General features: G+C 38.3%; 1 protein-coding gene across 2 annotated transcripts in view; it reads right to left on the reverse strand.

Moving 5' to 3' along the window:
- vipr1a (vasoactive intestinal peptide receptor 1a) overlaps window positions 1–25,706 on the reverse strand; it is a 43,653-nt gene extending 17,947 nt beyond the window's left edge. For both annotated transcript variants that reach the window (XR_008356377.1, XM_053487126.1), the window contains exons 1-6: window positions 25,560–25,706; window positions 21,005–21,092; window positions 19,609–19,713; window positions 6,858–6,961; window positions 5,004–5,113; window positions 4,379–4,508 (exon numbers count right to left, since the gene is read on the reverse strand). Coding sequence is in view for 1 of the 2 variants with exons in the window: in XM_053487126.1 (XP_053343101.1) it covers window positions 4,379–4,508; window positions 5,004–5,113; window positions 6,858–6,961; window positions 19,609–19,713; window positions 21,005–21,092; window positions 25,560–25,613 (591 nt within the window). In the remaining variant the exon portion in view is untranslated. The remainder of the gene's footprint in view (window positions 1–4,378; window positions 4,509–5,003; window positions 5,114–6,857; window positions 6,962–19,608; window positions 19,714–21,004; window positions 21,093–25,559) is intronic.
- Between the last annotated feature and the right edge of the window lie 1,606 nt (window positions 25,707–27,312).

The following is a 27,312-nucleotide window of genomic DNA, read 5'->3' on the forward strand; positions in this document are numbered from 1 at the left end:
ATACATAAAAACTACCCTAGAAAAAAAATGAGCTCAGGTCAATGCAGTATATGGATTTCAGATTCTGCTGAAAACCTAATGGGAAGTCACAGAAAAACTCCATATTTTAATAGAATTCCTATATTTCCAGGAGTTATCACTCTTTTTTTTTTATTTTAAATACGTCTATGATTTGTGAGGATTTTTAAAGGGCCATATCTCAATTTACAAATTAGAATAGAGCGCTGATGAATTGCTATCCTGCCCTACTTCTCTGGTATTAGAATTGAGTATACACCACTAACAATTCATAAGCTTCTGAAAATTAGATTTTGATCTTAGGCTGGAAGGTCATGTAAGGACCTAGAGTCAATATTGTACAATTTTATTGTTATTTTAAAAAAAATTATCCAAATTTAGCATCATATCTCAGATAAATAGCTATCTCAAACTGAAGAAAAAAAAAACCCTGCTATATTCTCGTGTCTGAGGGCACGGATGACAATGTAGATAGATGGCATTGATAATGAAATTTACACAGCTGAAGAAACATTACTGGACTATAACTTGTGCAAATATAATCCTCTCAAAACAATTCCTTTAAAAGAAACTTCCCCTGAGAAGCAAAGGTATTTTTTGTTTCTTTCAGCTGGCCCCGTTAACCCCCTATTGTTGGAGCAAAATTAATCAGGATCATGCTGCATTGCAGTCACAAGTCACAAGGGTATACAGTATATGCCTGTGCCATCCGCCAGCTGTTTTTGTTGGCAGCCTAAAACAGGGGGGGGTTAAAGGGCATGGCTGACTGTGTCAAATGTCAATGATAATGAAATTGACACAGCCTAAACATACATAACTTGGCCATAATTGGTGAAAATATAATTATCACAACCCTTCAATATAAACTTCCCGTTTGGCTTTTTCAGTTGACAATGTAAAGTAACCAACCACCTATTGGATGCATACAACAATAAATCGATTATATCAAGCATCCCATGGTATTGTAAACTTCTTAAAAGTTGTTTTTAGCAAAATATAATAAAAGGAAGACCAATACTGACACCAACACTTCTCAGATTTTGTTAAGACACTTTATGTTGCGAAAGTCAGTACAGTACTTTTGAAGGTTTTTGGTTAAAGGAAACTCCATGAAACGATGATATACGCATCTCTACAGCATTAACTCCTAAACCTTTGCAGTAAAATCAGTCACATTCTGTAATCCTGCCTTTCTACAATAGTGAAGCTTGTAGTAGTCCTGACTCAAGAAGTGTCCGATAGAACAATCATCAAGAGACGGATCGCTAGAAGATGCCATGTTGACTTACGCTCCGACTCAGCTGACTTACAGTACTAGGACAGCCTGTCCTAGTAACTTCCTGGAATATAATGCTTTCTTTGGAATGACTCATACAAGACTTTAAACAATTACAGCGCCACATGATCTTTTACGTTAATTAGGCGACCATGATTGGAGTAAGGATTGATAACCTGATTGACAAACTGGCCTAAATCTACTTGAAAATAACAGCACATGGATCAGCTAAGTAAACAGTGTGTTGAGGGGCATCAGCCAAGTTGTTTATTTTGTGACTGGCATCTACATGACATGTAATGTTTTGACCATTATGTGTGATTGTAGTAAATACTTGAGATTGCCCCCCAAAAATGCCCAACTAAAACAGCTGGCAGCTGGCACAGGCCCATGCCCTGCCGTGTACTGCAATGCAGCATAACCCTGATTAATCCTGCTCTATCAACAATAGGGGGTTAATGTCTCCAGCTGAAAAAAAACAAAAATAAAAATGTAAAGTTTATTAATTTTTTATATAAAAGTTTATATTGAAGGAACTGAGTTGAGATGATTATACAGTATTTGCACCAGTGATGGTCCAGTTATGCATCTTTTAGCAGTTTAAATTTCATCATCATTGCCATCTATCTACACCGTCATCCTTAGAGACGAGGGTACAGAAGGGATTTATTTATTTTTTAACTTATCTAAAATCTTTTAACTTATCTTTAAACTGATAAATATCCTAGATATGATACTAAATTCTGAGAATGCTGCATTTGCCTATAGTATCTTCCTCAAATAATAAAAACACAGTAGAATATTGACAGTTAGCTATTACTAATATTGACTGCATCCAATCATCAAAATATATTTTTTTTTAAAAAGGATCTACCCCCAAACTAAAATTTGCTTTTTTATAACTTGTTACAGATGCACCTAGTTCGGTAGCGCCTAGCCTGATACTGAAAGAACAGGAAAAGGTTAGCCAGAATAGCAGTTTTCAGCTTTTACCGGGTTTAGAAATAAAAATATGGCCTCACAAGTTGTAGACGCGATTCACATGTAGAACATTGGAAATTTTTCAAATGAAAATTTATGACGTAAAGCATAACTATGAGCACAAGTGAATTAGTCGTGTCCTGGAGGGTTACGGAGGCAGACATAACGTGCATCATTTAGTAGTGTATGTAGCAACGGAGACAATATTGATAACGGTACGAACTTATTATCTGACAGATATTTTAGCTGGAACATTAACAGTCACATTTAAGGGGCAGTTAAGACACTAGATATGTAAATAGTAAAATATTGGATCTTTAAATAACATCTATGAATATTTGCCATTTTATTTATTTAGACTTTTTAACTTTTGTAGCAAAGAAAAACATCTGAGAAAAGAAAAAATGGTAAGTATTAATTTGTTACTTGAAACCAAAGATTGTGAAAAAACATCGTACCAGAATCGACTAAACCTGAGCGGCGGAGTGAGTTACTGAGACTATAAATGCTTTCCAGACAGCAAATTAAAAATCAAATAAAGGAAACCCCCCGTCCTGTAGAAAGACACACACATACACACACATAGCAAGGTTGCTAGTGGTGTTGGTCAGATTTGTGAAGCAGCAGCTAACATCTGAATTCCTCATAGAAGGTTTAAGAGCCGTGGGCAATGATTTACCCGTATGCTATGACTATTAACCCATGACAGCCGCTCCATTAGAGGCCCAGCAGATCAGAAGTCCTGATATGACGCACAATAAAACGCTCAGACGCTGACTGTAAATGCTGAGATAAAGCTGGAGGCGCTATCTCTCTCAGCTCCTGAAGGACCACGAAGGTGAAACTGAAGGTCAGAGAGGTTTCTGGTAAATGAAATGCAGAGCTCTAAGCGACAGAGTCAGGGCCGAGTCGCTGGAACGATGGCGATGTTGCGCTCGTTATTTGGAATCAAACTTGCACATTAAATCAACATTTTAAAAGTCCATTGTAATAGATGATCCGTGATGTGATATGTACTTATTGATTCATTTGGACGCTAATTACATTTAAAATGATCTTTTTTTAAGACACTGTAAAGTGATACAACTAGGGTTAGCACTCATCAGTCTTATTGTATTGAAAATTTTATACATTTAATGTAATGTTCTCATTGGAAAATAATCAAGGACAGAGAGGTATGATGGACCTGTTACCATTCTTAAGTTTATTATTCCAAAATTCCTCTTGTACAACACAACACAACACAAAACAACACAACACAGGGCTTTTAATCCACCTATCATTAAACTGAATGCTATTTTTCTTTTATTTTTTTAATTGACCGAGGTTTAAACCAGTCAACAGATTTCCTCCAAATGGAATCTCATATGGGAAGACATGTAGCTCATTTACATAGACACTGAAACGGTGTATCTGTAGGAGGAAAGCAATAAAGGGAGTTTGTGGTATGGAAAAAATTCATTATCTTATTTTAGATTCAGCATTAACACACACACACACACACTTCGGGGAGCTCCAAGATGTTGAAGGGAATCATTGAATAAATAGAGAAATAAATTGTGACGCAGGTATTAAGTCCGGTTCGTTTTGCACTATGGCAAATATAGTGCAGTATGTGAAACATATAAAATTTAATAATTTAAGCAAAGATTAATTGATAAATCTCTCATCTTCCTGATCCTTTAAAAGAACTGAAAAATTTTAATCTTAAACATTGTATTAAAGCCCTTATGAACACTATCCAAGATGTCATAGAATAGATTGCAGTTTTTTGCTATAAACGCGCACTATAATCCTATAGCTTTGCTATAATCCCAGTGTCCTCTAGAATCCTCATTAAAATATTTTAAAAAATACGATTTCAAGATTTTTTCCAAGCCGCTCGTCGTAAAACAAACTTAGATTATTGAATTACAAATATTCAAATATACATAACTTGGGGAATACATATCACCCAAAATGTGACTCAATACCTGATTTGATGTGATCGATCATGACATCACATGTCATACAACACAAAGCATAACAAGTCACTGTTGCATGTTATTCCATTCACGGCACACGGCAGACGCCCTTTTCCAGGGTGACTTATATTTAACTTACAGAACTAGGGTTGCACTCATCTGGATCCACCTCGTAGAGCGCTACGTCCTTCATCATCACTGCCACGGCCTTTAAGATGAATGACAGGAAGAGGTGAATGTGGATGTAGTTCCTTGTGCAGTGGAGTTTCCTGGACGTGAAACATCATAAAACCATTATCTACTGCATATACAGTAAATGGTATTTGTCATTAATACACAAAACACTCGCTTTCTTTTCTGCCACACAGAACGTCCTAGTTACTAGCAATCGCGCTACAGAGTTTCTGCACAGCGACCATCTGGTGTGTGTTGTTTTCGTTTTTCGAGGCAGCATGTGTGAGGCCTGTTATCCTGTTTAATTGAGTGTAAGATGCTTTAAAGGCACAGAAAAGGAAGCTACTTAAGATGTATTCCAGTAAACAGAGGTGTTTAATCAGAGCCACCTCTGTGTGATGTGTGATGGGAAAGAGATAACGTAAAACTGATGCTGTGCGACTCGTTTGTAAGCACTGACACGAGCTTGACTCATACTGAGCCGTTTTCACTTAATCGTAACGTGTAACAGTAAAGCTGTTGTAAAAGCGAAACAACTGCCCGACTGCACGCTGTAACCGGTTCGACCTGGTGAGGCATCGCTGGCTCACCTGAAAAAGCACAAAATGAAGATGGCGATGACGAGGGACACCAGAGACACGGAGTGGCCGATGGTGTATCCGATCCTCACCGATCTCAGGAATTCACCATGAGAAACATCCTACACACAGCACACACTTAGAACTATATACAGGTTTAAAAAAAATATATGTACAGCACTGTGCAAAAGTCTCGACCCCCCTTATGTCTTGTTTTCAAAGCCTCTAACGTTCTTGTTTTTTTAACGTAGTCTTCAGGAATAGTTGAAGCTTCCTGAAGGACTTTCTTTGGCTCTCATTCTTTTTTTTTCCTTGCCAAGTTTTGTTTCTAGTCCAGTTTCTGTACCTGAGCAGTTTAAGATGAATGTTTTTTTGTTTGTTTGTTAAGCCACACAGTGCCCTATGAATCATTCAAGCTTTTAAAAAACATCTAACTTAAGGCATGATCAGGTGTAGATGATGACGGATGATCAGGCCGGTGATTAGTACAGCCGAGGCCAAATGTTTTGAGAATGACACAATTATTGATTTTCACAAACTCTGCTGCTTTAGAGTTTAAAGTTATTTTTGTCAGATGTTACTCTGGTGTACTGAAGTATAATTAGTGATGCTTTCAAAGCAAAGCAAAGCTTTTTACTCTACAGTACAAATCGTGCAGCTGTAATTAACTCCAGTAAAACTGAGTAACAACTGATGAAAAAATCTAAAAACACATGCAGCAGACTTTAAAAAAAAAATATATATATATATATATTATTTGTGGCATTCTCAAAACTTTAAGCCACAGCTGTATACTGGTGATGCTGGAAGCCATGTGGTTGGAACAGACGAGAAGGGAAACAAGGTTGCTGCTGAGGTTGGTTCACAAACAAGCAATTTCCACTTTAACTAAACACTTTTTCAGCCTGTGACAGTAAAACATTTGTTCCTGTTTCTTTCATTCCATCCACATCATTAAATTTAATTTAATATTAAGCAATGGGGGTGTCAAAACTTTTGCACAATATATATATATTAACATAACATATTAATATTACAGCACTATTACACAAAAATAATATTTTTTTTACACCACAACAATGAAACTTCAGTTAGTCATTAAAGAATAACATAGTGTTTAGTTTTTATGACGCTATTATAGAAAGTAAGATATTTGTTCAAGATCTATGGGAAATAACACCACGTCTATGGTGAAATATGGCAGCATAGGTATCTGAACGTGCTTTTAATCCTCACAACCTGAGCTTCTTGTTGACATTAAAAGATAAACTAATAAAGCAAAAGAAGAGAAGGATTTATTTTATTCTGCTGAAAAGGCTGTAAAACTAAAGCTGGTAGGAACTGAACAATAGGGACGTCTAAATACTCATCTGGAGAGGTTTAATACTTCTACCTTTTTTTCTTTACCAATTCCTTTATTTTAAATATTTACTTATATCAAGGATATTTTTTAAACAAAGAAAATGTTTAAATAAAAGGTTGAACGATTAATAATAAGTTATTATTGGTTATTATTTATGGAGAGGCTTACAAAAGGATTAATCAAGGAACCAGAAAATAATCAAATTAATAAATAATCATTAGTTGCAGCTCTACACAATACACTCTATTGAGTGGGTTATGGTCTTTAGAAAAGAAATGACATCAATAATATTCACATTAAACAATTCTTCTGCTATACGGTCCGCGTTAGTTGCTAAGCGACGTGTTCTTTTATTTCCCGGCATGGCGTACAGTATTTCATAAAAAAATTTAATTATTGTCATTATGCAGTTGTATATATTGAGGATTTTGCGGCCCAGACACAATAACGGCTCTGACAACCCTGAACTACACAGAGAATTATTTATTCCACAGAAGACGCACCAGGTCCACCCCAGTGAAGTTGAGGTTAAAGCCGCAGATCTCGGCGCTCGCTGTAGAGTCGAGGACCATCCATCCTTCCTCTGTACATATCCTTGATATATTACCTACGGGAACATAAAAGAAATTAAATAAGAAAGAAGAAGCCAAAGACAGCCTGTGGATAAACTAGAATAATCCGTCATGATTTTTAGCTTTCGACTGCTCTTAACTCCATCATTAACGACACCTCTGAGGTTTGATTGTTTCACGTTGTGAAATTTAACGCTCAAAAAGAGAGACGAGAAGACGAGAGACGAAAGAATCCTTCGTCTCTGGAGTAATCCTTCTCCACTTCTAGGTGAAGATAGACAAAATACGACTTATATAAAGTTTTTAACTTTTCATTTCCACCTGCTGGGAAGTGACTCGCGGAGGCAGCAGGGATCATTACGCTTCCTTCAGAGAGACCCAGGAGGTGAGACCTGGCTCCGCGCACTTCTTGCTCCTTTTTGTCTCTTGTGACTGGAGTGGGTCAATGCGCTCATCTTTATAACTGATGAGATTTCGCTTGAGAACTTGAGCTCCGAGGGCTTAATTGGATTTTATAACAACGGCATTCTTGGCGTGTAAGAGTTTCCTGTCTAATTAAAGATTTTCTAATTAAAGTCAAACTAATGTCTTACTCTGCTTTAAGTCCGGTATGATTCAACGCAATTAGGGAGATTAATCGATGAATAAAATGAAGAGAACTCGCAGAAAATTCTCCTCTAATTAGAGCTCTGTTTACTCCTGTTTACACACGAGGACATGAGGCGTAGAAAAATCTACAGTGGCGAGGAAATCCCACTTAACGCTGAATCATTTTTAATCAGTGCAATTATCTAGGTTAATTTTTTTCCTAGAATTCCTCCCACTGATTCTTTGTAAGCCTGGACAATAAAGTGCAAAAATGTATTTTAAGTATTTCTTAAACAACACATGTGTTTAATAACACATGTATTTAAATGTATGACGATTAATAACATTGAATGACTGACGCAAACACAATGTTGTAAATACAACCTCATAACAGCAGAATTGTAAACTTCTGAGCATTTATGCTGATTAACATCAGTTTGCACAACATCTGATTAAAGATTAAGATTCAGTTATTCGTCACATTCAGAGCACAGCGAAATAATTTTTTCCGCATGGGAAGCTGGGGTCAAAGCACAGAGTCAGCCGGGATACAGCGCCCCCTGGAGCAGGTAGGGTTAAGAGTAGGGTTGGGTATCGTTTAGATACCGGTGCCAAATCTATACTTTTAAAACGGTACAGAACCGATACTTTACAAAATGATGGTGGATGACTCATGAATACATTTTTATTAAACAAAAAATTTCAAAAATTCTCCTTAGTCAAATTAGCCTTCTTTGCAGTGGTAAACGGGGTCACTGTCGTAGTACTACTAGTACTAGCTGTAAAGCCATACTTATAAACAGAATCCGTGTTACATTAGTAATTTACAAATCGTTTGACCATTTGTTAGAATGAATGCAAGATTTGCATTTTGCAATTAACATTTAAAATTCTTTTTTGCAAGCTCTGCTTTTAAGTTTGTTCCGTGTGCCCTCAAATGTTTCATTAGATTTAACGTGTTCCCCCCCCCCTTTACACGAAACTGCTGTAAAACATTTGCTGCATGTCGCGGTGTTAGAATCCTTTCTTGTGAAATATAGCCACACTTTCGTCCGTTTAGTTTTAGGCATTTTAACGAAAGTTGTTTAAATTAGCAAGCTAAGATAGCGGTAGACCTCCTGCTGCCGTCAGAGCGAGTGTAACGTTAGTTGCTGCATTCACGCGCATCTCGGATGGTCTCATTTCCTAATGATTTGTGCTTTTATTTTTTTTAATCTAATAAACTTTTAATCTACAAAAATAAAAAATGGACAGTAACATTACTGCAACAATGTTTTGGATTTGTATTAATCAAAGCTTTCTGAAGTTCTCAAGATTTTTCTAATTAAGGAAATAATTTATTTTTCCCATCATTTCTGACACCCCATGAATGGAGTATTTAAATTTTACTAGCGATCATGTATGTTGATGAATCTGATGTTTATTACAACTAAGTTATTAAATTGACAGTTCAGACATTTAAGTGGCACCGAAATGAGGCACTGGTTTTCGGTACCCAACCCTAGTTAAGAGCCTTGCTCAAGTGCTCCGGTGCTGGGACTTGAACTGGACTCCCAACCTTCTGAGTAGTAATATCCCTATCTCATCTACGCGGTTTCACGCGATGGCCATAAGTACAGTTTATCACGATTTACCACGAGTTTTTGGCGCTGTGAGTACGTTTCCAAACATGTTTCTTTGTCTTTGGGCGCACGCCGTGACCTAATACACAAAGTCAATGTCACAGTGTCAGTAATGTTGGCAAATAAACATCACCACAACATTGTGACAACCAAACATTCCTCCTGCTTGGATATTTCTTTATCATCATATTACACACACTACAGTCTTCTCTTTAGTTATTTTTTTTCTTCCTTGAACCATTCTGGTTTTAAGCACATTCCTGTTCAGATCTACTGTATGTTTATGGCCTACTGTACTGATTTCACCTCCGCGGTGCCGATATGTCCTGCGTCATGAACCTCCTACCACATCTGGTTCAATACGCAGCTATATTACTGTGGAAAAAATGATCGCAGAAATTCAGTGTAATTAGGTGTAAAGAGCAGCAGGTGAAAATAATTCATCAGTAATCATTAACTACCAAAGAAAAAACAGGAAAAGCAACCGTATAAAAAAAAAAATAAACACGGCTCACGAAGAGATCCTCATGATGGACTCAAGTGTATTTATACAGGTTTATCAAGTGTATTTATCAAAAAGTTACTCTAGACTTTACACAGAAGTTACTCTAGACTTTACACAAGTGACTTTATTCCACAGAATGGAATAAAATGTTCTTAAGTAAAAGAGGACAGTCGTGTTTTGTTCCACAGAAATGCTGGTGAAGGAACGACTGTTTGGTGCGATAACAACTGCTGTGTTATAAGAGACATTAAAATTTACTACAAGCTGTTCACTTCCACCAAACTCAGGATGGAAACAACAACAACTCTGCTTCCTCACTCCACTTTCTTAGGTACAATCATTATTATTAGTATTATTATGGCACTTAGCTCACTTTTACTGGCTCACTATTCCTCTCTAAGGTATCACCGACTGTTTTTTCCCAAATGCATAATTTTCCGATTTAGGATAGACAGCCATATATCCATAAGGTATATCTAAACATTCAGCTGAGTCAATCTCTGGACAAGACGCACGACTTTTAAGTTACGAGAATTTGTTTCGGACCCGAATTGAACCCTTTTGTCACCTAACTCCTAGCTCGCTCATTTTCGGTCCCACTGGAATACAAGACGCGTCAGATCGTCGTTTTCCCTCTTTTTGCCCAGTAAAAGCAGTGCACTATTGCGCCCCTACTTTTCTTGATTAACACCGACGCCATAACCCATAAGTGTCTCACATCTTACATTATTCATAAATTTACAGACTTGATAATTGATCGAATATAAACTTCATTTTGGATTCATTTCTGCATAGACATTGTATATTAACATCATCAATATTTAAAACAAAGCCTCACCTGTCAGCTAAACCTGCATGAATATTGAACACGCCGAATAGATGACTCATTATCGTCTGTTTGCACCAGATAATTTTCTTTCATGAATAAGGAAACGGGTCAGAAGCTCGGGAGGAGACGTGCTCCACGTGCACGGAAAAGTCTGACAACGGAGAGATTTCCTCAGCGAGTAGCTGAATCACTCTCCCTGTGGAACGGGTGTAATTGATGATCGTCTCGTTTCTTTGTCCGGAATTTCAACTCGCGTTTCATCAGTGAGAGCAGAGGCTTTATAAGTCAGGGAGCAGCATTTTGAGACACTTTGAAAGATGAAACAGCAACTGGACCACATCTTCATCGTCTAAGATATCATATTTATATGATACTAAATTATGTGTGATGATATAGCATTTTGCGAGAAATCTGAATAAAGGCCATACCTGATTCAGATGTTTGCCCAAAACTTAAAAGCATTACAGTATGAATGATGTAGGTGACAAAGAAAAGGACAGAAAGATCAATGGTCAAGTCTTGCAATTATTAACGCTTTATAGTGAAAAAAATAAGCTATATAAGCTTCCTGCTGCTAATGCCGACACACAAAAACCCGACATAAAGGTATAAATTATATCACAATATCAATATAAATTTCAATCCAGGTGTGAGTTTATACAGTTGCAAAAGGCATAATCAAGATAAAGGGACTAGACAGATGAGCTAGATGGAGTATCTGTTGCTATTACGGTCCACGCTGTAGACCGGATCGAGGCTTTGCCAGAGGAATGCTTTCATTAGCAAGAAAAACGAGAATAAAAAGTCGGGCATGATGTGTTGTTTTTCGCAGCTAAATATAGAACGGTGTAGGAACAAGTGCAGGCAGTGAAACTACAGGTTGTACAAGCTCAATTTCAAGTGCAAAGAAGCTAACTGGTGAATTCCAAGAAGATAGCGTAACTGGGGTCGTTAATCACTGCACATACTAACTAAAAGTGTTTCTTGGAACATCTAAGTGTTTGGGAGTTTCCTGAAGGTGATAGAATGGGAATCTGCACGATGAACAAAGCTCTGGAATAATTAGGGGTGCAACGGATCACAAATCTCACGATTCGAAGGATTGTATCGCGGTTTTTGGTCATGGATCAGATTGGTTTAAAGTAAAAAAACAATTCTCTTTAATGCTTGAAGAACTTCAAGAACACTTTTAGCAAGGAACTTCCTATTGTTTTAACGGAAACCAACTCTCAAGATGTCCAATGTTTAAATAAAAATTTAAAATAAAATACTTAATATTATGTTACTGTTAAATATACTGTTAAATATTAAATTGTTCAATTAAAGTGCAATATAAGACACAAGAATTCTTTTTATGATGTGGACGAAGGCTAATTTTTTATTCGACATTAACCTTCTTCCTTAGTGAAGATAGGGACCAAAAGCATAACTGCAGTACTTTTATAAGATACAAATTTTCGTAGTCGTAGTCTGCAATTATTCACGATTAATCACAATTTTAAAATACTATATACTTACATATACTAAATACATGTATTATAAATGTGCAATGTTGGAATAAAGAAATGCATGACAAACTGGTTACGGTAAAAGGATTTATAATATCTCAAACATTAACATTTAACAAATATTATATTAAAATCTCACGAGTGGGACCGGTACCGCATGCAGTGGCTGGGTAGTGGATTGAAGTTGAGTCCTCTGGTCTGAAAATCAACAATCTAGAGCCTTAGCCGCCTGAGCCGCCACTCCCATATCTTACATTTAATGTATTCTTGTAAAAATTGTTTCCTCTTGAAGGTAGCTCGAGCATACAACTTTGGTTTTAGCAAGACTTTCATCTAGGAGCTTTTTATAATGAAACCTGGTGATGTTTCCTCAGTCATCTTATTATCCGTGTTAAACATGCCATTATTACACAACCAAGCTGCGATTATGGAAAGTTTAAAAAACACGCACATGCTTTAATACTGAGCACTAATTACTAAATAAGTTCTAGTAAAGCTTTTTTATTATTTGACCTGCTTTGCATCGGAATGGGAAGGTTTTCAGCACTACACTGGGGGATTTTGTTAGTGTGATCTGGCAACCCACGTTGGTGAGTACAAACAGTTGCGTGAGAGCATTTTTGCATGAGTCTAAGCAAGTGAAAATATATTTTGTGACACTTGTAATAGTGATAAATGTAATAGTGACAGACACAAATTCCCGCGTTTCCTTGTATACAAACACCCATCGTAAATCCTGTGTACATCAGCAGGAGCCCTAATCCAACAAATGGATGTGAGGGTGGACTGAAACACAGGAAACTGACAGACAGGAGCATTTCTCTCTCTCCGGGAAACAAAATAAAGCTAGATATGAATCACATGCACGAGTATAAAACACTGTGCTGTGTAATAAAAAAAATGAAGGTCAATAGGTCAATCCTGATAACGGCCATCTTTCCCGATCACTCTGATCTCTCTTATTGCGAACGTCGCCAGCGTGGCAGCGGTGAGAAAACACACTGTTTTCACAAGCTATGTTATGACCCTAAAACCACTCTGTCCGCAAAATAAATCGCTGTCAACTGTAAAGCTTCTGGGTGAAAAGTTCACACGTGTCAGGACGCCTCTCTGAATTTATTACATGTTCCTGGATCTGAGCGGTTCGGCGTTTCGTAACGCTAGTTTTCCATTGCACAGCGCTGAATCGGCTTTGTTTGCGCTCAGTTTAAGGAGAAAGCTTAAGACAAGGTGGATTTCACCGCAATGATTGATAACTCTTTCAGACTTTTTCTTTATCAATCTCATTCAACTCTCACCTATAAGTAGTTATATAGGACATTTCCTTTTAAATTTCCATCCCATTTTCTCACAAGTAGGTACCCTGCCTTGTCCTCTAAGCCTCCTGAGATATGCTCCAAGATAAAGCGGTATAGACGATGAGTGAGTGAGCTAGCTATCCCTATCACATGACAGTTATTAACCAAGGAAGCATGTGTTTCCTTCAACAGAAACATGTTGTTGAAAGCCCTATCTGCCATCTACTGCATACACAAGCTCATAGACGCTTACATTTGGCTAATAGACTCACAGCAGAGTCTGATGTATTTACGGCAAGTTCTCAAACGGCTAGTCTCCTTCCGCCAGGTGGACGTCTGTATGCTAATATAGCATACTATTCGCGCTTTTGTTTAGAAGCTTGTGTAACCGTTACACCATGAGATCAACACGTCTGAAAACATTCGCAATTCAACTGACAACAGGATAGCAGTACTAGCCATCACTGCGGTGTCCCAATGTGTACAGATTCTGCCAAATCCTACTCCAATCTCAGTTTCCCAAAGACAAGGAACTGCAGAGGAGGTAGGAGGACGACATCCGATGAGACAAATTCACCATTACGAATTATACACCAGTCTGCAGCCGACACTTTCACACCTACAGTACACACCTGATATAGAGCAACCAATTCTATACGCTGGACGTAGATGTTTAAAAAATGGGTCTGTCCCAGTCCTTTTTAGTAGAAGAGCTTTACCCTGCCTGCCTTATGGCCTGGTTTTTGGCGTTCGAAAGAACGACTGGATTCTGACTAATGCTCCAGACCTGAGACTGCTGCATTCGATCTTGCCCTAAAACACTCAGGAGATCTCACCGCAGAGATAGCGAGGTTGCAGAAACAAATGGAGGAAACATCCATCATCAACAATTTCAGTTCGGAGAGATTTGCTGCTCCTGACGATGACGAAGAGTTTTACGCGAGGAAAGCAAAACTGTAGCCTTATGGAAAGGCTTTTACCTACTACCCCAGAGGTTCACACGGTGCCACAAGAATATGATCGTTCATTATATCAACTCTATAAAACAGCAAAAAAAACAGTGATCTGAATCAGTGAACATAAACCGTAGCTATGCTACGGCTAACGACACCGCACTGTTGCCGACTGTCATACTGGAGTGAACAGGAAAGGTAAGTGCCAGGAAAGGAGCTCAGAAAATAAGTAAATGTGGAAAAGTCTTAGGCATTAGGGTTTTTTTTTTTTGTTTGCCAGAGTGACGCAGTGGTAAAATGTTTGCCCCATCATCTAGAGACCACTGGTGATTCCCAGCCGAAGGCCTAGAGAGCTGATTGGCCAAGCTCTCTCATTGGGGTGTGATGGGAGGCACTTAGTGTTCTAACATTAATCACAGCTCTACACCCAATCATGTGAGCTCACACGAACGGAAGGAGCGAATAGCGCTGTCCTCCAATTGTGTTACGCCGAGCCAGTAGTCCGAAAAGGAGAAAAGAGATGGCAGAAACAACAAAGTTGGATCATTTGTTAAGTCGGAGAAAAAAAGCCTTACAGGCTTTCATCTCGGTTAGAAAGCACCTCAAAGATATTTCTCATCAAGGTAAGCATGAGGAAGCCAGCCATACAATAATTTATTTCCATGTACATTTTATGCTCTTATGAGTTTCTTACTGGCAGATGTTGTAAATCCATAAAAGCCTCCATGTCAAAAAAATATACGACTTTTAAGACGTTTCATGCAGTACCAATAAAGTATCAATAAAACTGGATTTTCAGAAAGACATTCCTGGACGGTCAAAAAAACGAAGGTGAAGCCAAAAATTAATCTCTCAATCTGTGGGTTGTAAATTTCCTTGCACTTATTCACTTTGTTCCTTTTGAGTCTGACGACACCGAGATCATCAATCGGTCAATAATATATACGGCTTCATCCTCTATGGAGTGCGGCGTGATGTTTCTTTCGATTCTCCGTCTGCTATTTCCATCAGGACCCTGGAGGAGGTTGATTGTATTGTCGGCTCATCCCACCCCCACGTCTTCACCAAGCTTCACCCGCAATCACATCTGGCCAGTATCACCGATCTCCAGAGGCTTTCGACATCGGGACGATAAATCCTCGCCACTTCGCCCCGAAGCACCTAAATCCCTCAAACCCTGTTTGGAATGCGCTTTAAAAAGAACACGCTCTGAGGCAAAGCTTTTCCCTTTCATCGAGGAGCAGCTGTGCCATGATAGGCATTAACTATCCCTGGAAAGGGTTTGTAGGAAAACCATTAAAGTGGTTGATGAAGAAAAGGTTAGAGCTATAAGCTGACATGGAGCCAATGCAAAGAAGGCAAATGAGAGAGTAATCATTCAAATGAAACGCATGGCATTTATACGATAACATGCTCGTTATAATAAGTTATTATTTCCATAGTAACAAGTTACAGAAGAATGTGTATGGTGGATGCTTTTGAAGTTTTGTAAGGTGTCTCAGTGCCACACTTTGGTGGAATTAGTAATGTTTTCTGACATCTTCAGTACAAATGATTGTTTATCAGTATTTTTTTTTTTTGTTAGAGCCTGCCTGAGCAGAAAATATTGTTAAATAAATTGTAAATTTGTCAAACTGCTAATATTAAAGAGAAATAAAACCTTATTTTTGCCATTGGTTATTTTTATGTACCATGTCCCATTGTGTTTTTTTGATTATGCACCAAAATAAGGAATCAAACATTAATGTACATGTAGCGCTCTACTAAAATAAAAAAAAATTATAAATAAAGGACCTTTCATACTATGTGGATTCACAAACGTGCCAGGACACTTCACAAGAAATTTATTTTACTATTATGAAAATGAACCAGATGAGTTTTCTTTTTACCTGTGTATAGAAATGGCTTTCTTTACAACTTTATGATTACGGCCTGATAAGCCTCACAGAAACCACAGATCGCTACCTGAGTTCAGTGTCAAAGTCCTGGCTGTAAACACACACCATCTGTACACATAGGTAAATGCTAAATGTCACGGCAGCAATACCTGCATCTAAACATGTATACAGATATACACTATGTAGACAAAAGTACTTGCCCAAACCTGGCAATTGTTGAATTCAGATGTTTCAATTACCCCCAGTGAGGGGCAATCTTAATGCTTCAGCACACTAAGACATCTTACTCGATGCTATGCTTTTTTATTAACTTTGTGGAAACAGTTTGGGGAAGGCCTATCCTACCGTGCCCCAGTGCACAAAGCAAGGACTATAAGGACATGGTGTGATGAGTTCGGTGTGGAAGAACTTGACTGGCCTGAACACAGAGCCCTGACCTCAACCCCATCGAGTACCTTTGGGATGATCCCACCATGGGGTCCAACATCAGTGCCTGATGTCATTAATGCTCTACAGAATGAACAAGCATGAATTCCAACAGAAACACTCCAAAATCTTGTAGACAGATTTATATATCCAGATCTTGGATACAATGCCACTACAGGCTTGGCTAAATACTTTTGTCTATATAGTGTAGGCATAGTTTTTGACAAAAATGACAATTTTATATGTATAAAAAAATGATGCATTACAGTTTTTGTGCATTCCATGTCATTGTACAAACTTTTCTTTTAATGCTTTACAAAGTGGATGTTTCTGGTACAGGTGAAGTGACTCCCAGAAACAATCTGATTGGCTGATTAGTTAATCAATCTTAATTTAGTACTTATTTAGTTACACAGCAAGAGCTACAGGTTTCGATTCGAACCACCTCTAGTGTTCAACAAGCACATAGCGACATTTCACCTCGCTCCTCTGGGTCCTAAATATATAAATGCTATGTTCACGTTACCAGCCTGGAGTGACTCGATTCTGATGGGACATATCAGTTTGTTTTGTTTTAGGTCTGTCAGATCAGATACTTTTCTGATACGCGATCATGGGACTTGAATGAGCGGGTAGAACAACAGAATTCATGCGACTTTCTGATTCTGCCCATGCACAGGGCGCTCGCTGACCTCAGACGCACCGGCAGCGCGGGGATTTCATAAAGGTAAGAGCAACAGCTGCGCAAACAGCTAAAGTGATGTGTCTGGGTTTCATCCTTCTTCTGGACAGCAACGAATACGGCCGGCTCACTGCTCGCCGTCCTCCAGAGCCAAATCCCAAGCATATTTTTGCTAAAAATTGCATCCACTGATTGAAACGAATGGTGGTTGCACGAACTCATGATGTGTTTTAGCCCAGATGGTGATAGCTAAGACGTATCGATGTGTGCACGCGTCCACATTGGAGTCAGATATAATCACTTGTGATTATGAATGTGAACCGAAATCAGAAAGAAAAACTGGAATTGAGCAAGGTTAGACGGAACAGAAATCAAACACTGCGTTTAAACAATACAAACAAATTCCAAATACAAGAGTTTAACTAATAATTAGCAAATAATTCACTCCTACTACACAGGATGAAAACGTGTAAATGGCACAGAGTGCGCCACCTGTAGGATTATGAAGAAATGGCGATCTATTACCTCCTTAAACGCTGTGATTTTTGACTAATTAGCGCTGGTGGTGTTGTGAGACTGGTGGAAGTGTGTATAATGAGCGAGTTTGAGTCTAATGCACTCACAGAGAAAACGGGAGATATGAGGCTTTTAGCGAGCGTGGTTTTTGACAATGTAACGCCATAAAAACGCGCCAGTCGCGGCCAATCAAAACCAGCTAATTAATTACACAGAATAATTTGCTTTTTTTTGGAGAAGTTTATTTTATACTTCTCCAAAAGTCTAGAGGTGTTGACAACACATTAGAAAGCTTATGTTAATATAAATCCATGATTTATGACTGCAGCTTTGTGTTAAACAGCCATATGGCTGCAGTATGTAAAGTATAAATACATACATAAATATCATTTTCTCTCTGTCTCCAGCTGCTGTCTGCACACACAATTTATCAGACAGTACACGCAAATTCAGTGTTACTATCAGTACGTATTCAAAACTCTAAAGAAAAGTTTAAACAAACACACGAACACAATGCTATTAGAGCGCATAAACAACCGAGCATCTGTGCGAAGTCCTATTAGGGAAATCCTATGACATCTTGCTTCCAAAAACACAACGTGCTGGAGGTGAATTTAAAGTAAGCAGCTGCAACCGTCATAAATCTCGCTGCTTCGGAAAAACGACCTTTCTCCTGGGAGGTCTGAGGTCAAAATCGTGTACACAGTTTATTAATCCTGAAGACGTAACGATGTTTTCTTGGGAACGATGTGCGCGGACCAGAATAACGCGCTAACGTGAGAAATGCGATCGGATCGAACGTACATATTTCATATAAGCCGCCCCAGCTTCCTTATTCGGTATGAAGCACTGCGGATGACAACACACACCCTTCACACACACACACTTTCCGGTTCTGCCATCTGGAAAAAGGTACCAAAGCATTCGGGCCCACACAAACAGACTGTGTAACGGTTTCCTATTACAGGCCACCAGACTTCTCACTATCTCACTATAAGGATTGGATTCACATACTCACACAAAACACTAAAAATACCGTACTGTATTAATCTGCATCATAGCTGCCAAACAGCATCGCATCACATACATTTATATACATTTATACATTTTCTATAGAAATTATTATTTATTGCCATTAAATGAATCACATGAAGGAATCAGGAGTGTTAATGCCGACAGCTCCGCGATGTTTCCACACTTACTGGATCAAGCATGTGTTCCCTTAATGTTAGTGCTAATACTATCACATAAACCAAAAAAATAAATGCCTCTTAATCATACAAATTATGGCATGAGTGTGTCGTGGGAAATGCTAATACACTGCCTGGCCAAAAAAAAAAAAAGTCGCACACCTTAGGATTTAATTAAAAGTTTTTTTTAATTAAAAATTAATCCAAAGTTTAAGATTTAATTTAAGCCTTAATTACATCACACAATCTGGTGTCACGCTCGTGTGTGAATAGGATTCCTCTTGCTCCCAGAGCCAATCTTCTACAATCTTGAGTCTTGTGCCATCAGGGAGGAAGAAACACTCCATAGATGTGATAACCTGGTGATTCAGTACATACAGGTCGTCAGCTGACTTCTTTTTATTTTCTAATTCTTTTACTTTCACTATTAAACCTTTCCATTATTTAAACCATGATTTCATCATCTCATCTCTTTAGTTGTTTTCTTTGCTTGAGGCAGGTCAGTAATTTGACCTTTCTTAGACATTGATTTTTTTTTTTTCTTTTTTTGGCCGGGCAGTATAATAACTCACAAAACGTCTACAGCTTTCATCATCAGCATGACTTAAACTATTAACCCCTGTTTTTACTTTCGAGGACAATTTGTTGATTACAGTGATGGTGTTACCTTCCCGGTCACTGACATGAGCAAAGTATTTGGGGCAAGGGAGGGTGACCAGCTCTCCGACAGACGCCGACGGCCAACAGGCAAATTCCCATTCGCCACTGCAACCTGAGGAGGAAAAATAAAAATGAAAGATTGAAATGATATTTAAGTAAATCGTAAATTTGTATCCAGTGCATAATAATTTCCTTTGATATATACAGTATAAATAATATAAAATAAACAAAAGAGAAAAAGACTGAATAGAAAATTCTCATAGAACAAGACGTATAAAACACTTGTTTTATTGTTAAATAAACGACTCTCGGGTGTAGTTTCACTTCATCACACACCACTCCCTTCTTGATAACAGTTTGACCTGCTGTGTTTTATTCCTTACTTACATGCCAGTCATCCCTCAGGAACGGTAAATGCACGCTCATGAGGGCTAAAGGCAATTATTCCGGAGATCACACACACACACACACACACACACACACACACACACACACACACACACACACACACACACACACACACACACACACACACACACAGCATACCTGTATGAGGCCGCGAGAACAATTTCTTACAGATTACCCTGGGGGGAGGGGGGGGGGGTCTCAGAGCTTTTTTATATAAACGCAAGGTTCCCCTCGATAACGGATAAAATTCAGACCGCCTCCACTTGTCGTTGCTTCAGCTATTAAAAAACGTAATCAGTAGATTAGTTACGGCGGACCGGGAGAACGGATTCCACTTCACTCTGATTAGCGAGCCCGAGAGGACGTCTTCCAGTGAAATCAACAAAACCCAGATGTGCTTAGAATTCACTGCTGCTTCCTGTCCTCACACGTACTTCACAATTACAGACAGGAAGCCTGCGTTAATAGTGAAAAGCACGAGATATGATGGAGTAATAGGTTTTAATAGAAAAGGGTCATGTGTAAGGATGACAGATGTTTAAGGAATGCAGAGGTCATGCCTTAGGGCTGACCTTTCTGGACAAGCTCAGTGGACAGATATTGAACAGGACATTTTTTTTAAGGTGTAAGGTAGAGAAAAATTGTTTAAAGCTGGTCAAGGATCACTTTATACATCTGACCAGTTGAGGATAAAGGGCCTTGCTCAAGGGCCCAAAAGTGGCACCTTGGTTTGAACCTGGGACCTTCTTAAAGTTTGATCTTAAAGTTACCATGGCAACGCTGATTATTTTTCATTATAAAAAACTTATTATTTTTCATTCATAAGTTTACTGCTCCTCTTATACTGCAGGAAGTTTACACATTCACGTATACACCTTTTAACATATGACAAATATAGTGTATTGTCTAAATTCCTTTTTATTTTTGCATTATGACATTTTTTCCCTTTGTATGCTAATACTTATTCACATATTGAGCACAAAGAGATAACCAACCTGTTGTGACATTTTGCAGCTTTGCCATGCACTCATCTCTCTCCATCTCCAGGTCGATCCTGACGTCGCACATCTGGACTGATAACATCTGTTCAAAAAGATAAGACAAAGGTTATGGTATTTTGCGCGGCTTTCAGCGAGGCGCGTTTTCATTCGCGTTCACAGAAAAGGTTGCAGGTGACATCATCGTCGGCAACAACTCCCACATGAGATGCAGAAGCGAGAAGGTAAGAAGTCCTGTCCCTGACATGGAATGTGATGTAGTGACGCTTCTGTCTTTAGTGAAGAACACCAAATCAAATGTGTGTTTTATTTATTAGTCATTTAATCAAACATCCTTCATTAGCTCTAATTTAAAATATTTCATGTTATATTATGAGACCTCGCTCTATTTCCACATGTTTGGCTATTAAAGAAGTTCCTGGGAGGTCAGGGTTTTAAATGTGAAGCGGCAGTCCGATGATCATGGCTCCGGCGTACTGAGAAGACTTCCTACCTTAATGGTGTCCAAGCACTAGTGAAACACTGGGATAAGTGCATTAGTGTAGCAGGGGATTATATAGAGAAATAAAGGGAGTTTTTACTCTCAGAACTTTGCTCAGTTTTTTTAAACACAAAAAGTCCCAGTTTGACTCGAACAACCCATCTTAAGAGGATGGATAACATTATCCAAAGGGAAAAAAAGGGTGCATAAATTTTGCCATAACATACACACACACACACATGTCTCCTCTTTCAGAATGCATCTTTGGGAATCTATGCATTGCTTAAAAACTACGTGAGCTCTGGTTAATTTCACTGAAGATTCTTCATCACTTCATCGTCATCGGTTGATAAGATGCCCCTTCATAACATTCACTGTATTATCCTGGTCACATCTCGGTAGTGACATAAATCTTTTTTCCCTTCTTTCTGTTATCCTCAAAGTATGTCTACTACTCCGAGTCCAAGCCTTTGATACGAGCTACACAGCTGGACCACAGACAACTCGTAAGACTAATGATGACTCACTCGGCTTACAGGCTTACTTTATCCCGCCTTGGTTAAAAAATATATATATATATTTTAAAAAAATACATATTTTCTATGGGACCGGCTCAAACAACGGCAGCTATGATTCATTACGGTAGCATCAATTAAAATGTGCCATTTATTTAATAAATTAAAAGCACGGTCCTTCTTTTTTTGTCAATCAAGGACATTGCTGATGTATTTGCACTTAACCAACTAATAATAAAACTGGTCTCCATGGTGTTTCATCCGGCAAAGAAAGCCAAGGCATCACTATTCCGAATGACGCATGCCTTAAAAGAAAATCCAACGCGCGCTAGGTCTCGCGGATGCGGTCGGAACGTTATAGCAACAGTAAACAGGATTACAGGGGAAACAAAGCTGGAAACCGGTGAAGCAGTTTGATATTAAGTCATGTAACGTCTAGGAAAAGTGAAGCACAGCTCTAGTAGAGCAGTAAGACATTTAACAAACTACAGACTCTTCAGTCTAAAGAATCTAATGTAAATATACAGACAGATGAGTCAACTTAAAAAATAAAATAAAATCTGAAAATACATGATGTGCTTATCCAAAAAGACTTGTTTATACATATGAGCAGTTGAGGGTTAAAGGCCTTACTCAAGGGCCCAACAGCAACTTGATGGTTGTGTTTTTTTTTTCGAACTGTAGTCCAATGCCTTAACCACTAACCAACGCTTATGACCAAAAAACAGTAATACAATGAACTTTACAGTTATAACATTGTATTTACTAGGTACGGGAATTGCAAGAACTAAAGCTGATACGATATTATCACGATACCGATGATCCAATTCTATTTGTATCGTGATCCTATAAATGATTTTACAAATATCCAGATTAAATATCATTTATTATTTTCAAATTTCGTTCTTGACAAGCTCAACAAATTATTACTCCTTTCACACAGGATGCTGCGCTGTCTGCCAAAACGTGAACAGTTTAGAGCACACCACCTGTAGGATTACAGAGGAACTGCAACTTAATACTACCTTAATTTCCAAACTAATACACAAATTAAAAATGGCTAAAAATAATAAATCATAATTTGTGAAATATGATTGACAATTATAGGTATCATAAAAGAATATTGTAATAAACTGTTTTGGCGTATCACCCAGCCATATTACATAGCAATAAAATATAGCAATAAATGAATGGAGATGTAAGTTTCATTTAAGTGTCATTATGTAATAAATAAATAAATTAATAAATATAGACGCCAGGTTCCTGTGGTGCATGGGTAATAAAACTCTTCTGAACGTACTCTGTTATGGAAAATAATCATCAACTTGAACACAGTTGAACAATTGTTTGCTTACTCGGCTTCTTTACACCATTCCGTCATTGATGGTTTGCCTACAACAGCACATACTCACGCGTTTTATTCAATATTTTAAACCAAAAACACATTATTCCATAACTACAGCAAAACCAGTAGGAATAAAGAACATACGCACTGTGTTTGATTGTATTCATTAAGTTTAAAAGACGTGAACTGAACACTGAGAGGTTTTTTTTTCTCCAATTTTTACGCTTGCGCTTTAAAAGCTTATCTAGTCGAGAGAAAATGCAGAAATTTCCAGTGTTAAAAAGCACTTCAAGTGTTTATGTAAGTCCAGCTGGATGCTGAGGAACACTAGAGTGAATAAAACACAGGTCAGGCTAAATCCAGTCAGGGTCACGAGCAAAGAAATGCAAGTCCAAATCCAAGTCTCCAATCTTTAAGTTAAATCTTAAGTGTACTAAGGCAAGCACAAGGCGTCTAGTGGACTTGCTCAGCACTTAATGCAGACGAATGCATGCGCCAGTGCTGTCGTACCCAAGTACTTAATGACGATGGTCTGTCTTGGCTGTAAAATGTAAATATATACGAGTCCAGTTGGGGTTCTCTGGTTCACTGGTGGAATAGCAACAGTGTGTGTGTGTGTGTGTGTGTGTGTGTGTGTGTGTGTGTGGTGGCCAATGATAGACTGGTGTCCTATCCAGAGTGTATTCTCGCCTCACACCCAGCGATCCTAAGACTGACTACAGATCAACCACCAGCCATGATTCAGAGCTAAAAAATGAATTTGTTAAATAACATTCTATTATAAGATGGAGCAGAAATCACAGACAATTATTATTAGTAGTAGTATTGTTGTTGTGGTTATAATAATAATAATAATAATATGTAATCTGTATTTGCTCAATGTGACACCTAGTCTGACAAATTCTAAAGTCTGAGGTGTGCTATTAGGATCAGTTCTGAGAACAGTTTTAGAACCATAGAATCAGTACAATCTAGTAGGTGCAGATTCTAAAACTGTTCTCAGAACAGTTTTACAACTTCTGAAAATTAGATGCATCAGTTTAAGGAATAAGAATTTATTTGCATTAAATCATTGAAAAGCTTAGAGGGGATTGAGGATTATGAATGGATCACAAATCTTAACATGTTCAATCTGCACCAAGCATTTGTTCCCGGAATGTTTGCTAATCTGAACACATTAAACTGTAAAACCGTAAATTGTTAGCCTAACTAAAATGAATGATTTATGTGCATGTTAAGATCCAGTGTTTCCAAACCAAGCATAATAATTATGCCATGACTGACTGTGCCAACGGAAATGCTAATATTTGCAGGATGCTGCTTTAACAATAGTTTTAAACATTATTTTAATGCCAATATAAACTAATAAAGTCTCATAAAGTTCAATGCAGTGTCTCCAGCGTCTATACATTTTCTTTCAATATCCGTTGCAATCCTTCTGATATATACAGTATAAAGATCTGGAACTCGCTGTAAAGTAGCGGGGTGTGAGGCTGCCATGCACGGTGCTCCCGCTGAAGCCGTGATGTGATGGCATGGTGCGGGAGGTTCAGAGTTATGGGGTGGTCAGCGGGAGACAGGGAAGTTTCCAGTTGAAAATAAAGGTGACTCGATTAAAGACGCATCACAGTGGGGTTGAGGTGCACCTCAAAGAGGCTTCAGAGGCATGTTCTCCACACGCTTGTGTCGGTTTTGTTAGGGTTCTCTGGTTTACTGGTGGAATAGCAACAGTGTGAGTGTGTGTGGTGGCTGGTGATAGACTGGTGTCCTATCCAGGGTGTATTCTCGCCTCACACCCAGCGATCCTGAGACTGACTACAGATCAACCACCAGCCATGATTCAGAGCTTAAGAATGAATTTGTTAAATAAGATTCTATTATAAGAAATCACTAAGACAATTATCATTAGTAGTAGTATTGTTATGATAATGATGATTATTATTATTATTAAAAATAATAATAATAATCAACATCATAGACTGTTTTTAATGTTAATACAAACTTTTAAGTAGAGCAGAAAATAATAAGTGTCTTTTTTTATTTTTTAAATAATATTTTTAAACAAAGCATCCAACAATATTATGGCTTAGAAAAATTAAAAGCACACGCGGGAATGTGGTGATATTTCTGACACTCCGGCTCCGCACTGATAAACCCCGCACCGTGACTCAGTGCGCGCGGAGATCCACATGCGCAGAGAGTGAAACTCACCGGTCCGAGTAAACAGCTCACACACAGCGCCAGCACTGTCCTCAACGCGTCCATTGTCTCTGTAAGTCGTGTTCTCCCGGTTCCCGTTCCTCTCTCCCGCTCTCACTCCACACCGGCGCCTCCGCGCGCAAACTCCGCTCCGGTAACAACTTCCCACTGAGTCCTAATGCGGCACAGCACGCGCTATTTAAGCGCCTCCGAGTCCCAACGGCCAGTCACGTGTTCAGGTAACAGCCAATTAGAGCTCGAGGCAGAAAGACACATAGATAGATAGATAGATAGACAGAATAGATAGATAGATAGATAGATAGATAGACAGACAGACAGATAGATAGATAGATAGATAGATAGATAGACAGACAGACAGACAGACAGACAGACAGATAGATAGATAGATAGACAGACAGACAGACAGACAGACAGACAGACAGACAGATAGATAGATAGATAGATAGATAGATAGGTGAACAATTTCTATTTTTAAATTTTAAAAGAAAATCAGACATAAATATTAAGCATTATTTGCCCAACGTGCAAAAAAATACCGCACAGGAAACCTCTTTTCAAAAATCCCAAAAAGCTGGCGTCAAAGCCCAGGGTCAGTCATGATACAGCTCACGTGGACCAAAGAGGGTTAAGGGCCTTGCTCAGGGGCCCCTAATCAGATATTGGTACAGTATAACTCATAATGATACTGTATATACGGGATAGAATATGATAATATTCAAACTCATGGACAGCCAGATAGCAAGACCAAAATAAAAGCAAAACAGCAACAAGACACTTCAGAAGTCTTATTATTCGTGAATGGGAGTGCAGTGGAATTTACTGACACTGGGGTGGTGTTTACATTTATTATTCTTAAAATAACTCCCACATGTCATTAAAAGACCTCCTTTCATCCTCTTGCATTATCCTCCATTTGGACTGAACTCTGACCGTTACTGCAGCATTTGGCCGAACATGAAGGTCCTGTTTATTGATACGCGTCTACAGACAGCACTGCAACATTTCAGCCCTGACATACACACAGGATTCTTCTCCCTCTGCAACAAGTTCAACAAAATTCAATTAACCACAATGTGGAACCACTTCAATTGTAGTCTTTAGTTTAAATAGCTATATTAGCTAAAAAGCAACAGTGAGAGTCAGAACGGATGAGTTTGTCATGAAAACAAACATTAAGGAAAGTGAGCCAGGGACACTTTGTGTGTCTTACACAAGCATTGAGGAAAAGAATCCAAAAAATGTCTCTTGGAAAGTGAAATTACTCAATTCATGAGATATTTACTGGCGGAAAAAATAGTTTTTACCATGTGGCTCAAAGCCAGTATGTCTGCAATGCACTAAACTAAACGGTTGCTCCTTAAAATATCCTCCTTGTCATTTATCCTCGTTGAAATACTATGCGAACTTAAATTCTATAAAACATTATTTTTATTATTATTATTATTATTTTTTTTTTTTTAAACATATAAGCCTATTTTCCCTTTGGTTAACAGCTTCCTATATGACCCACAATGCCATGCTGATAATATGATAATGATGCAGAGAGATTTAACCCTTGGCCATATCTTTGCTTTAACAGAGTGATGCAGCTGCACTGCTTTGGTCCTTTAATGTGTCCAGCTCTTTCGTTTCCTCATCCGTTCACTGTGTGGACATCTGTGGAGAAAAAAGAGGGAAATGAACCATAGGAAGTATTGAGAGTGAGGAGGTAAAAAGGGGAACAAAAAAGAGATGCTTGGAAAGT

This window comes from Clarias gariepinus, chromosome 25 (genome assembly GCF_024256425.1).
Source record: "Clarias gariepinus isolate MV-2021 ecotype Netherlands chromosome 25, CGAR_prim_01v2, whole genome shotgun sequence".
In the NCBI taxonomy this organism is placed as follows: Eukaryota; Metazoa; Chordata; class Actinopteri; order Siluriformes; family Clariidae; genus Clarias; species Clarias gariepinus.